Source organism: Nannospalax galili, unplaced genomic scaffold, assembly GCF_000622305.1.
Source record: "Nannospalax galili isolate Female #2095 unplaced genomic scaffold, S.galili_v1.0 scaffold624, whole genome shotgun sequence".
Lineage (NCBI taxonomy): Eukaryota > Metazoa > Chordata > Mammalia > Rodentia > Spalacidae > Nannospalax > Nannospalax galili.
Genome location: NW_008351633.1, coordinates 843,280 through 858,060, shown reverse-complemented (window position 1 = coordinate 858,060; position 14,781 = coordinate 843,280). Strand labels below are relative to the sequence as shown.

Sequence of the window (14,781 nt, the reverse complement as noted above, 5' to 3'; positions counted from 1 at the left end):
TAAATTAAAATATTTAAACATTATTTTTAGCAGGATCACAAAGTATGAAATACTTAAGGATAAATACAACCAAACATACAAAATCTGGGCACTGAAAACTACTAGACCTTGTGGAAATTATGAACCTTAACAAATACAATGGTACACTGTGCTCATGGGTCAAAAAGCCAATATTGTTAAGATATTAATTCTCCAACTGGTCTGTAGATTGAATGCAATCTCAATCAAAATTCCAGCAGGATTTTCTGTAGAAATAGATGATTCTAAAAGTTATACTAAAATTCTTAATACCTCCAACTATTAGCCAAAAGTACCTTTACAAGGAAGTGCTAAGTTAGAGGACATACCACACATTTCACAACTTACTAACAATATCAGAGTAGTCAGTAAAGTACAGTACTGATATGAGACACAGAGACAGATGGAAGTGGATAGTCCAGAAAAGGAGCCACACAGGTATGGCCAAGACAGTTGGTCTTCCTTTCAATACTGACCTCTTTTTGGACGCATAGCTCTCTTCTTAGTCTATTCTGTGGAAATATGTGACCTACAGAAAATTAGCTCTTCGTATCTCACATTTCTACCCAAACGGTCCAATTCCTATTCTTGGACTGGATTTCTACTGTATTGGCAATCTTTACAGGTTTCAGCTTTGTTCAATTTGTTTTGTTTGACTTTTTGAGACAGGGTCTCCCTGTAGCCCCAGCTGGCCTGGAACTCACTATGTAGACCAGGCTGGCCTTGAACTCACAGAGATCCACCTGCCTCTGCCTCTGGAGTGCTGCAATTAAAAGCATGCACCACTACGCATGGCCTATTCAATTTTTTTTTAAATGATGGGATCTGCACTACCTAGACTAGACTTGAACTTCTGGACTCAAGAAATTTTCCCACTACAAGAAGCTGGAACTGCAGGCGCTTGCTACCACATCCAGTTTCAATGTCTTTTTATAAAATGTTTACGTTAAAAACAAACATGGGGCTGAAGAGATGGCACAGCAGTTAAGAGCACTGACTGCTCTTGCAGAGGACCCAGGTTGGATTCCCAGCACCCACATGGGGGCATTTCAGGACACAGGTGTTACTCACATACATGCAGAAAATACACTCATACACATAAAATAAAAATAATATATAAAATATTAAAAAAAAATAGCCAGGTATGGTGGCGCACACCTGTAGCTCCAGCACTGAGGAGGCAGAGGCAAGTGGATCTCTGTGAGTTCAAGGCCAGCATGGTCTACATAGCGAGTTCCAGGACAGCTGGGGCTACAGGGAGACCCTGTCTCAAAAACACCAAATAAATAAATAAAATAAAAACAAACATTAAAAAACAAACACACACAATACAAAAAGAACAGGAAATAAAGCATACGTCCTTAGAAAAACCTGCACACCAACATTTATAGCAGTTTTATTTGTGTTAGTAGAAAAAAACAACTCAAATTACCATACACAAGTGAATGGATAAACGGACTGTAGTGTATTCAAACAATGGAATGCTATGTAGAAAAACAAACTCCCAAACTAGTGATACACGGATGGATCTCAAAATAATTATGTTAAGCAAATGAAGCCAGCTTTAAAAAAAAAGTGGTGGTGGGAGGTGTGCTGCATGGCTTCATTTATGTAAAATTCTAGGAAACAGAAACTATAGTGACAGAAAGCAGATTCCTAGGTACCTACAGCTGGGAGACAACAGCTCACCAAGGGTACAAGGAGTGTTCTAAGGTGAAAGCTGTGTTTGATGATGGTATCACTGAGGATTTTTAGTACATATTTATTATTATTATTATTATTATTATTATTATTATTATGAGTGTAGTACATATTTATTATTATTATTATTATTATTATTATTATGTGCATGAGTGTATTTATTGCCTGAATGCGTGCAAGTGCACCCGTGTCGTGCAATGCCCGCAGAGGTCAGAAGAGGGCATCGGATTCCCTGGAACTTGAGTTACAGACGGTTGTTAGCCAACAAGTGGGTGCTGAGAATCGAACCCAGGTCCTCCGCAAGAGCAGCCAGTGCTCTTAACCACTGAGCCATCTCTCCAGCCCCTCAAAGTACATTTTAAATATATGTACTTTATTGTACAATAATTATAATCTGAAAAGCGAAAAAAAAAAAAACTTACAGAAAAAAGTCCTCTTCTTCATCTGAATCATCTTCCAAAAGATTTCTCTGTCAAAAAATGAGTAAGACTTGAGTTTTCAGACACACAGGGCTCACAAAATGTCAGGGAGGAGTAATGAAATGAGTTCTAGATCCCTGACATTCTCTAACAGGCTTCTGGAAACAGAGAAGAGTAACTGCGTACACTTCATGGGAAGATAGAAGACATGGAACAACATCCACTGACCTTCCAAAGAAAGTGCTTTCAATTCCCGAGTCCTGACACTGACCATACAAGTGGCCAGGCAGGAGCAAGGCTGGCCCTTCCTCCCATTCTCTGCACTCTCTAGTGGCAGAACTTAACTGTGGAGTCCGGGAGCTGCACCAGAGAGGAGTAGGGAAGGGTGGCTTTAGAGCGAGAGCCAAAGGCTCCTCTACATAGTCCAGAAACAGCCCTCCACCCACATTTTAATGGCAAAGGTAACTTCATAGTTTTACATTTTAAGACAGTCTTCCTTAAATGAAGATGGTGCCACACTCTCCCCAAAAGGGGAGTATGAGGTCCTAAAAGGAGGCTAAAGAAGAGCAAAATCCAGACCTTTCAGACACGGTATACCATTTCCTGCAGGCAGAATAATGGTGTTCCAAAGACGCTCATGTCCCAATAACCAGCATCTGTGAATCTGCTCACTTGCTGGGTGAGGGAGACCTGGCAGATGTGATTAAGTTCCTTATCAATTATTCACGTGGGTCCCAACTAAGAATAAGGGCTCTTCTAAAAGAGAGAGGGAAGGACAGGGAAAGAACTGAGACTGGAACTGAAGGAGGAGGAAGGGTATGAGGCAAGAAAGGCAGGCAGTCTCTAGGAGCTTGGGAAAGCAAGAAAAGAATTTCTCCCCAAGACAATGTGAAATAGTAAATTTGTGGTGCTTTAACTTTATGGTATTCTTACTTTTGTAAAAAATATTTTATTATTTTTATTTTTATGAGTGTTATGCCTGCTTGTAAGTAAGTTCACCCGTGTCGTGCAATGCCCTCGGAGGACAGAAGAAGCTGTGGGATCCCCTGGAGCTGGAGTTACGGACAGTTGTTAGCTGCCATGTGGGTGCTGGGATTCAAACCTGGGTCTTCCGCAAGGGGTTCTTAACTGCTGAGCCATCTCTCCAGCCCTATTTTTTTTTTTTAACAGCAATGGGAAACCAATCACCCATGTAACTTTTCTGAGGACATTATTCAAGGAATTAGGCCAGTCCAAAAGAAAATCAAATTAGAACTAAAGTCTTAAGACAAAGATGATGACAGCTGGGTATGGTGACTCATGCCTTTCATCCCAGCTCTTGGGAGGAAAGAGGCAGGTGGATCTCTGTCAGATCAAGGCCAGCCTGGTCTCATAGAAAGTTCTAGGCCAGCTGTCTCAAAAAAACAAAACAAAACAAAGCAAAGCAAAGCAAAAAAAAAAAAAAAAAGAAAAAAAAAAAAAAAAAAAAAAAAAAAAAAAAAAAAAAAAAAAAAAGTAAGAAATACATACAAAGAATCTAATCGAATGTACAGTCAATTTTAAATGTCTGATGAGGGCTACAAGATGGCTCAGTGGGTACAGTGCTTGCTGTAGAAGAATGAGGACCTGAGTCAGTTCCCCAGTATCCATGTAAAAGCCTAGTGCTGGGGTGTGGAGACAGGAGGATCCTATGGGTTCTCTGGCTGGCAAGCCTAGCCAATCAGCAAGCTATTTGGTGAGAGACCTTGTCTCAAGATAGAGAAAGATACCTAATGTTGACCTCTGGCCTTCACACTCACATACATGGGTGAGGGCACTTGTACACGTACACACACACACACACACACACACACACACACATAAAACCATGCCACACCTACAAAGAAAAAAAAGAAAAATATATATGTGTGATGTCATTGTGAACTACAAATTAATGGAAAAGCTAACATAAAGAACGTTCTAAAAGAATTTACAACTTTCCTAACAAACTCAGAAGCTGAGAGAGGGAGTCTGAACGGAGGAAGTAGGAGGATGTACTCATCTTAGTGAGAGGAGAAGGCAGGGAGAGGAAACAAAAGAGTAAAATGCAAAGGGGTATCATTTTGGTATGCTGACAAGGAGCACAGATTTAAACAGTACTGCTAAAATACTTAGCTAAAAAAAAGAAAGCAAAGAGGAAGAAAAAGAATAAATTCATTCAGCTGCCTAGTAGTCCCAGGGGCAAGGCAAGGGATGAGAAAAAAAATCTGGCAAAGGGTATAAGAGAAAGAGAAAATAAAAGAAATACATATGGAAGAAAGCCATATATCTATGTGAAATAATATGTGACATATGATAAAGAAGAAAAAGGCTCCATTAAACACTCATTAACAAGTATTTCTGACCATTCTGTGTGTTCAGCATTGTTCTAAACACCAAGCATGAGCTCTGACATGGTCTCAGCTCTCAAAGAAAAATATGCTCCTGAGACAAATGCCTTGTGGAGAATTCAAACACTGATGAGGTTGAAAGTGAAGGGCTGATCACATGAGATTTAGGTTGTGATGGAAAATCATTCTGAAGAGATTATATGTAACCTAAGGTTCAAAAGATAACAAAGTCAGCCAAAGACAACAGAGAGCAGTCACTGCTGGCACAGACTAGCTGGCGCAGAAGCCCAACTGCACTAGCTACCACAGCGAATGAGTGACCCGCTAAAAACAGAATCGTGTATGACCAGGGTTCCAAAAAGTCCTGCCAATATTTCTTTGTTTACAAGAAATTCACCTAAAATAAATGTCAAATAAAGAATGGGGGAGGTTGAGGAAAGATACACTGGTTAATTCTAACAAAAAGAATGTTAGTAATCCAAAGACAAGCTTTAGAACAAAACATTAATAATCAAGTAGGATTTTATAATACTCTCCAAGAAGACTTGCAAAAAAGACTTAATAGCAATGAATGTTTGTATACTGGTAATATAATTTCAAAATATATAAAGCAAAGATTGCTCAAATTATAAGAAAACAATGTATTATCCTGTTCTGAAGACAATAACTAAAGACTGTGTGTTGATTACAGTTTACACCGAGAAACATGCATGGAAATCAACATTCACTGAATAAATATGAGTGTTAGCGGTACAATAAGACACCATTTCTCATCCAGTAGGATGGAGAAAAGCTGGAAGCCTCACACACTACTGCTGGGAAGGTCAAAGGCTGTGCAGCCACTTTGGAAAACAAGTCTGAGAGTTCTCTGAAGGTTGACATTGTTACTGTCATATCCAGCAATTCTACTTCTAGGTATATACCCAAGAAATGAAAACATTTGTTCAAACAAAATGTATATGCTAATAATCATAGCAGCAGTATTCGAAACAGCTAAACTACAATGGAAGGGAACCCAAAATGTCCAACAACTAATGAATGGGTAACTAAAAGTGGTACCCCCACATAATGGAATATTATTTGGCAATAAAGGGGAATTTAAAGTACTGATAAATACAACAACACTGACAAATCTTGAAAACATGAGGCTGAGTCAAAGAAGTCAGTAACAGGACACATATTACATAATTCATTTACATAAAATGTTCAAAATAAGTAAATCTATAGATACTTGGTTGCCTATGGCTGAGAGGATGAGAAAAATTGTGATTACTGGGCTTCCTTTAGGGATACTGAAATGCCCTAAAATTCATTGTAGCTGTTGCATAATTCTGTCAATATACTGAAACCCAATGACTTGTGCACATTTAATTTAAATGGCCATAAAACCTTAGAATAGTGCCCCAATCTTCCCCTCATCTTTCTACCTAAGAATTGGCCATAAAAACATTCTACCTTGTTTGCTGACCGGTCTTAAGATCTCCATTCCAGGAAGGTCCTGTCCCATACCCGGAAGAAAAGAACACAGAGGCTGTGAAGAATGTGCAGGGACGAGCCTTACTGACAACCCCCCCCACCCTTTGTCTATACTATTAGATCACAGCCTTTTTTCCAATCGAATGTCTGTCTATGCATTAAACCTAAGCATAAAAATGGATAGTACACACTGGCTCATTGGGTCTTCAATCTGAAGGCTCCCATGTCACACAACATAAAACTATGATCAAATAAATCTGTTGTTAACCTTTCTTTGATTGTGAGGTATCAGCCACCAAACCATCCCTTAAGACCCTTAAGATGAACAGGAAAAGGATCAGCACTTTTCTTAGAACAACCAGATATTGAGATGTTTTTCTGTCATTTACAGGGAATGAAAACTTGTGTTCAATTTCTTTATAGCTTAAGCTTCTGAACTTACCCTTTCACTTTTCACAGAACCGGTGACATCATCATCATTTAAATGGCGCTTGAACTTAGGAGGCATGTTTTTTGCTCACAAAGTATTCTTCTATTTCCCAATGAAGTATTCACCACCTTAAGAAGAAAATTAATTTCATCATATTTGAAACTTTGGGGTATAAGCCAAAGTGCCTAACACTATGCAAGGTCATATGATGGGGGTCTCCTAACTTTTCTAACTCTAGCTCCCTACTCCCTCTGACCTGATCCACTCTTTTGCCTGGAGTCTACATGCTAGGCCTCAACCCATAAGAAATCGTGAAAACCATGATCAAAATGAATGTTACTTCCCTAGAAAACAAGTGGAAGAAATGGGTAACTCCAAGATTTTAGAAAATGAGAAAGAAGATGCTGTCAAAGAGGCAGAAAATGGGAGTGGTTCCCTGAAAATTTTACAAGGCTTCATGAATTTCAACTTGGAGTCTGAACATAGTAGTATTCTTCCAGTTATCACACTTTTAATTAGTTGTAAAATAGTGCTTTACATGATTCAGCATGGTGTTAGAATAGTCACATCAGATAATACACACAAAAATATTCATAACTACAACGTTCCCCTGGTGCTCCATGAAAATGGTTACTTTATAAGTACTATTGTGACAGTGTAATAACACACATGCATATACACTCACTAAGTACATATGTACATATTCATACAAATGTATTTTACATCTTTACGTGTTCTCTTAGGCCTTCTTCCTGTTTCCTGACATGTAGCGCCTAAAAAAAACTCATAACATCCATGAGTGATATATGTGGCGTTTTGTATACCAATGGTTGACAGATGTCTGGAAGTCAGAATAGGGGCTATTCATAGAAAGGACCAAGGCAGGATTAAAAGGTTGGAATACTTCAGTCTACACCAACCCAACCCCTGGGGAAGGCAGAATGTTGAAGGTTGAATTGATCCCCAATGGGTAATAACATAATCCATTATTCCTACAAATGAAGCTTCAATACATAACGAAGAGGACAGGGCCCCACAGAGCCTTGAGATATGAATACATGGTCTTTCCTAGAGGGAGCATGCCTTGGGAGCCAAGGAAGTTCTAGGCTCCTGTCCCATACTATTCCATCTATTCTATCTGATAATTCACCTGTATCCTTGGAATAGCCTTTATAATAAACTGGCAAACTAACATGTCTCTCTAAATTCTGTGAGCACTCTGGCAAGTTAACTGAACCCAAGAAAGGAACTGTGGCCACCTCAATTTACAGCTGCTTAATCAGAAGCACAAGCATAATAACCTGGTGCTTAGCATCTCAAGTGGGGGATAGTTGTAGGTATCTTCAAGTTGACAGAATCAGAAGTGATCTGAATTAGAGGACTTCCAGCTGGTGTCTGCTGGAGAATCTGCTGCAAAAAGTGCTGCTATCTGGTGGGGAGAGCTCCCTTCCTACATTTTGCGGGTCACAGAAATATTCTGAGAAAGAATAGGATAAAATGAGCTTTTCTGTATATCAAAACAACTAGGTTAAACAAAGCTGGTTTTCTTTGCTACAGAACTACCTCACAGCCTTTTATATGCTAATGTGCACTGTGATTTTTCAGGAAGCACTTGCAAATGCAACATAATCAAAAATTTCTAGAGAAATAGCTGTTATGCAAATATAAATTTTCAGTATCTTGGACCAGATGATGGCTTAATATCCAAGAATTCCCAAAAGCTTGACGTTCCAAATGTCTACTCTCTGATGAGCACATTTACATACAATTTCAACGACAAAGAAGCATTTTTAGGCACTTGGTGTACATTTTCTCTGTATTCTTGATACACCTTTCAAGTAAGCATTAAGAAATCTAAGACTGGAGGGCTAGAAAGATGGCTCAAAAGTAAAGAGCACTGGCTGCTCTTGCAGAGGACCCAGGTTTTACTCCCAGCCCTGACATTGGCTCACAACCACCTATAACTTCAGTTCTAGGGGATCCAATGTCCTCTTCTGGCCTTTGCAGGCATTGTACATGTGATGCACTTACATACAGACAAAACACTCACACATAAAATAAAAATTTTTTAAAAGAAATCTACAACTTAGTAAGATAAGTAACAATGTTAACACCCCATTCAAACAGTAGAGACTGGATCAATTAGGGCCTAAGCATTATCAGTTTTAGTATTTATTCAGTGAGTTGCCATCGTGTTACACAACTCTGCTCTAGAAAGATGTGCTTCCTTACAACAATCTAGCAAGCTCTCTACTCTCTTCTACAAGAAGCAACACCTGAAGATCTTTAAAGTGGTTATAGGTAGACAGTAATTTAATGATTAATGTTATACACTAAAAAGAATAAACCAAATCAAAGTAATCATTAAAGTCAGCTTTCTATCAAAGTAAATAAACACACTTTTCTTCAGAAACATCTCCAAGCCAGCAACGTAACCACTTGTCATATAAACTGCCAACCATACCTGAGTAACAACTCTAGAGTTCTTTATTCCATTATATTTCTGTCACTGTCACATACATCCGGCCCACTTTATTCCTCATACTTTGATTTCAGAATAATTTTCATGCAGAACTGTTACAGAATACATAGGAAAAAACAGTAGACAACCAGTTGAAGAACACAAGCTTTTAATTATATCTGAATTTTATATTTTAAACCTTCAACAGAAAATAAACTGGTAAGAACAGATACAACTGATCTTAGTCACACAGCCAAGAAGCGATCAGACTCATATAACCGTTTTAAGAGACATAAAGCAAACATTAATGAGGAGTAAACTCTATACCCCAATTCTGAAAACCAAGTTACTAGCCTCAGGAAGACAACAAACCTAGGCCATACAAACTGAAAAGCCACCAGCCAAACAGCAGGCTGATCACCTAGCTACCCTTGATGAACTACGGGCAATTAAGTATTTGTAGCAAACAAGTGGCAGAAATAAACTGCACTCAGAAATTAGATTTGACTATATTCTGCCAACAGTTCCTCATATAAAAAATATATTCCTGTAGGTTCGGGTGTCTAGATAGCTAGAGAGCCAGCCATCCTGATGTATTTTCACATCGAGGACAGAACACTACACAAGTCACTCAGGCATGCTTCTTACGTGTACTTCATCATACGCTTAAAATCTCATGTATGCATTTTCGACAGCGCTTTCTCTATTCAATGGCTTGTCCTCTAACCTGTCGTGGCTTTTTGACTTTACAAAACAACAAGCACTATGTGTTTCATTTCGCAGAAAGCCCGAATCTGGGCACAGGCTTTCCTTTTCTCAGTCTCGGTTCCCTTTTCTGACAAATGGTGATTTGGGTGGACAGAGACTGAAATCTCCTTGGCAAACCCCGTCAAGTGTGATGATTGACCTCCACTTTCGGCGGTTCCTAGCACCGTAAGGCTGCCTCTCCGCAGCCCGGGGATGAAGACGCCCGCACGGGACAGCAGGTGCTCACCTAGCAGGCCGCGCACCCGGACCTCCGCTCGAACCCCGGCCCTGGCTCCTCCCACAGCTTCCCTGGCCCAGGCAGCCCTAGGTCCCCGTGCTCCGCGGCCGCCCCTCTCCTTACCGCACCCCGCCCCAGCCTGTCCCACTCGCGACCGGGTCCCCGCAGGCCAGCGCCCAGCCTCGACGGACGTTGGGGGTGGCAGACAGGGGCGTCGTCTTCCTGCCTTCCTGCCCACAGCCACCCCGGCGGGCCGCAGTTACCTGTAGCTCTCGGGACGCTCCCGGCAGCAGTCCCCGCTGGCTGCGCTGGGCAGGAGGGAAGCAGAGGAAGGAGGGTGGGCGGGGGAGACCACGGGCGCAGACAGCCACCAAGCCAAGCTGTACCTGCGCCCCCGCTCATCGAGCCGCTCGGCGCTCGGCTGCCGGGCGCCAGGCGGAGGGGGGCGGGCCCTGCCACGAACATCGAGCCGCTCGGCGCTCCGAGTCCTGGAGTGGGCGGAGGGAGCGAGTCCATAGTTCTAGGCTGAGGGGGCGGGCCTAAGCCGCGGTGATCGAGCCTTTCGGCGCTCCGGGTCTAAGCTCAGGGAGGACAGGGCAGAGATCACCGAGCGAGTAGATGGCTCCCGCTGTTCTTTCACCTAGGAGAATCCCCTGCGGACCCTGTAGTTGCGGTGGACAAACACCTGCGTCATGCGTGGGAGGAGTAGGGAGCTGTGAGACGAGAGAGGCGGGAACTGCGTTCTCGGGTGGTTAGAAGGTGTTGCTTTGGGGACTGTCCGAGGGAGCTGAATAGAAAGGAGAATGGAAAGACAGGTTGCGGCATTTTCTGATGAAAGATCTGTTTGATGCCGATCTAACTAATACAAGAATTAGGCCTAGAGAGCGTTGCGAAGGGTTACTCACTTTCATTTCCCCTAGTTGCAACCCAAAATAACCGAGTCCGGACACAGAGTTTAAGGTAGGAAACCACCTTTGCACGGTCGTTCCTCGGATCTAGTCACCTCCCTCTCGTGCACTGTTTGGCATTTAAACGTGGAAGCCTAGTGTAGCTGGGTTTACTAATCCAAGAGTATACTTTGTGTTTACTTTCTCTTATTTTATTCCTGTCACTATAGGTCTTTTAAACTTAATAGTTATGGGTCCTTTGTTGATAGTGTTCTGTGGGGAAAACGTTGCCAGGTATTTTATACAGACATAAAAATAAGAAAAGGTATTCAAGAACAGAACAAAGAGGAAAAACTCCACGGGGAAAGAAGAAAATAGATTTACCAGCTGCTCTTTTTGTATGTGGTTGTTTTGGCTTAACACACAAATTGATACCTTGGCCAAGGCAATGATTCGCAGCCCTAAGGGGATCACGTGGCATTGCATCACCTGAAAAACAAAGCTACTAGTGCCTAGGTTCTACTCAGATTCAGATTTGATTGGTCTGGGATGTGAGTTATGGGCTGACAACTGATGCTTCTGGAAGCCTGGTGTTAGACTCACTAGTTGTCAGTCTACCACTATAAAACCTGGGTAAGTTGGACTGAAATGACCTACCCAGAATAGAGGCATCCTTGTGTACCAGGACTTGATGGTGAGATATCACAGACTCCTCAGATGACGCTGAAGTTATTTTTTTCTCTTCAGTTCATCTTTTATCTGTGTATTTGCTTACTGTGTGGGACTCCCTGCTTCCTTTCCCTAGCCAGTTGCAGCTGGTACATGTTGACAGCTAAAGGCAATATGATTACTGATCAGCATATAGGCTTGTCACTTTCACTTCTTGAATCATCTACTTTTCTTTGTTTTTAGTCATAATGCTTTAATTCTGCTAATTTTAGTATGATTGTTTTGGGGCCAGTAATGCATGCCTCATCTTTTAATCATGTAAACAAAAATCCCTTTGACTGGAGCTGAAGAGATGGCTCAACAGTTAACAACATTGGCTGCTCTTACAGATGACCCAGGTTAAGTTCCCAGGACCCACATGGTAGCTAATAACTCTAGTTCCAGGTGATCTGACGCCCTCTTCTGGCCTCTGGACACTGCACATACAGATGCACTTACAGACAAAACACTCCTGTACTTAAAAATAAATTTTTAAAAATTACTCATAAAAATAGACCAGATCCACATCAAGCTGGGAGCCAAGATGCTCTACCTTGGAGCAGCCTCAGGCACCACTGTCTTCTGTGTCTCTGACATCATAGGCTTGGATAGTCTGGTCTATACACTTGAGTTCTCTCACTACTCTGGTTGTAACCTCATTAACTGCCAAGAAGAGGACCAACATCATCCTGTGATCAAGGACACCCGGCACCCACACAAATACTGCATGCTTATTGCAATGGTGGATGTGATCTTTGCTGATATGACCCAGCCATACAATCCAGATTGTAGCCCTGAATGCCCACACCTTCCTGCAAATGAACACTTTGTGCTTTTCATTAAGGCCAGCTGCATCGACTCTACAGCTGCAGCAGAAGCTGTGTTTGCCTCTGAAATGAAGCAGATGCAGCAGGAGATCATGAAGCCCCAGGAGCATCAGGCTCTAGAACCAGCTATGGTTGTGGGTGTGTACAGGCTGACCAAGGCTAAAAACTGAAGCTCAGTGCTGGCTGGACTCGAAGAAATGTGTGTTATTACTGTTGCATGTGATTTTTTTTTTTATTAAGATTCACCTGTCCAAAAAAAAAAAAAGTCCTTTTAACTATTATTAATGTCAACAATGTCAACAAGAATTAATCCAACTGGGTGTGGTGGCACACGCCTTTAATCCCAGCACTAGAGAGGCAGAGGCAAGTGGATCTCTGAGTTCAAGGCCAACCTGGTCTACATAGTGAGTTCCAGGTCAGCTGGGGCTACAGGGAGACTGTGTCCAAAAGACCCCACCCCCACCCACCTCCAAAAAGAATTAACCACAGACTGGGCCTGGCCTGTCGAGAAGACTCAGACCATACTCAGGATGTGGAGGAAGGTATTCTTTATTACACGTGGGTCCCAGACTGGGAAAAACCTGCTCCAGAGCAACTGAGACCCCAATCAGAAACACATACAGGTTTTTATAGGATTTTTCAAGTCATCCCTAGGCAGTAGTCATATTGGTAGATTTGAGACTTCCAGCACGTATTTGTACCTTTTAGGCTATCATAGAAAACTTTAAGTCAGCATTTTACAAAGAAGCAGATATTTGGGGTGTGGAGTAACTTCCCAGTAATATGCTGATGTTGGCACATGCTTAGCTATTTTAACAAATAAGACGCTTCCAAAGTAAACACTTCCAAAACCCTATTTTACATATATCAACAAGCAAGAAGTATGTAAGGTTCTTGTTAAATACATGTGTTAGTACTTAATCATCTGCCACACAGAACAAAGTTATACTGAGGTCATAGTTCATTTGTTCCCCTATTGTTGTGGAACCCTCCTCCTTGGGCCCCCTCCCCTGTGCCCCTAGACCCCTGCCCTTTTAGGACTAATTGCTCTTTCCACTTCTGTAATTTGCTTGACTCAAAGGAACTAAAGGGACAAACTGCACTGACTCCATTTTGGCTGACGTCTCCATTTTGTAAGTAGATTAGGCAAGCCCGGGCATGTCAGAAGAGCCCAGACATGTTAAGACCTTATAAGGAATAAACAAGATCCTCTGGCCCCAAGGATAGCAGTCAGCACTTTCCACAGCCCTGAAGACAGCACCCACCAATAGGAAGCCCCCAAGACCGCATCCCCTAGTGACCAATCAATTTGAAGTATGTTGACGCGCACGGGCTCCTTGGACCAATCAAGATGTGACTCTGTTATTCCCCTCCTCCCTTTGTCTAAAACCTATAAAAAACTCCGCGCCCCCCCCCCCCCTTTGCTCGGGGATCCACTGCACTGGTGAGGTTGAAGAGTCCGAGCTTAAGCCCGAATAAAGACTCTTTGCTTTTGCATGCCCTCTGGACTCTGTGATGGTATTTGGGGGTCCATTCCTTGGGCACAACATTGTTAACATTTGTGAAAACAGAAAATGTTTATGGTTATTAAAGAATATACCAGTAAGCCTGGAAAATTATAAATAGCACTGTAACGGGTACTTAGAAACTACTTTTTATAAAAAGCACAGATTCTTCACTTGGGCCCATGAGGTGAATGAAAGTAGTCTGAAAGCCTGGCATTGCTGCCCTCAGTTTGTGCCTGTCTTTACTTTGGCTCAGACTCCTGCTTGACTTTGCATAGGCATGTTAATTACCCAGAGTGTTCTTCTAGCCTACCTCACCCTTCTGCAAGTTTGAAGGCACAGACTCAAGCCATTGTCCCAAATCTGTAGTTCCTTGCATGCCTAGAGCAACATAACTTTTCAGGATAGACCACCCATAGATGAAGGTAATTATCCATGATGGTGAATTTGCATCTGGCTCAGAAGGAATCATGTGAGAATCAGCTTGTCCCCTCAAGCAATAAGCACTTCTTTGGAAGCAACTTGCAGAATTAGAACTGAGAAGGATCAACCAAAACAACTTTGAACAGTGCTGCTTAATTATGCATCTCTTGTCCCTTGCCCCATTTCCTCCACTGTTTAAACTAAAGCTCATGTCAGCACCCTGAAGACAAATTTGGCATCATGGAACCCCTTTATTCTTTGAAAAAGCATTGATTAAATCTCTCAGGTTTTCACCCTTACCTTTCTCTTTAATTGGCATATTGGGATAGATGGACAAGTGTAGCCCAGACATTACTCATTCCTTTGAAAAGAGTAAGCCAGCCAGGGGCAAGGCAAGGAACACCCTGGGAAGAGGGGTGGAGCTGCCCAGGAGACGGAGAGTTAGCCTCGGAGAGTTAGAGTGGCCCTTCTGATTAGAGGAAGGGAATCATCTAATTCTTAAGTAGACATTCCATCAATTCTCCTAGTTCTAGCCCACATTGTGCTTTTTTCCAACATTACCTGGTACTTTCCATTCTGGAGCCAATGTTGAG

At 42.0% G+C, this 14,781-nt stretch overlaps 1 protein-coding gene and 1 pseudogene across 6 annotated transcripts in view; one reads left to right on the top strand and one right to left on the bottom strand.

Moving 5' to 3' along the window:
• Vamp4 (vesicle associated membrane protein 4) overlaps positions 1-10,265 on the bottom strand; it is a 35,853-nt gene extending 25,588 nt beyond the window's left edge. For 5 of the 6 annotated variants that reach the window (XR_003846302.1, XR_003846303.1, XR_003846304.1 and 2 more), the window contains exons 1-3: positions 10,102-10,265; positions 6,405-6,520; positions 2,142-2,188 (exon numbers count right to left, since the gene is read on the bottom strand). Coding sequence is in view for 3 of the 6 variants with exons in the window: in XM_008848504.2 (XP_008846726.1) it covers positions 2,142-2,188; positions 6,405-6,470 (113 nt within the window). In the remaining 3 variants the exon portion in view is untranslated. The other variant, XM_029553755.1, reaches the window with a different exon arrangement.
• A 265-nt stretch (positions 10,266-10,530) lies between these two features.
• Positions 10,531-12,430, top strand: LOC115066857 (annotated as a pseudogene).
• The last annotated feature ends 2,351 nt before the right edge of the window (positions 12,431-14,781 follow it).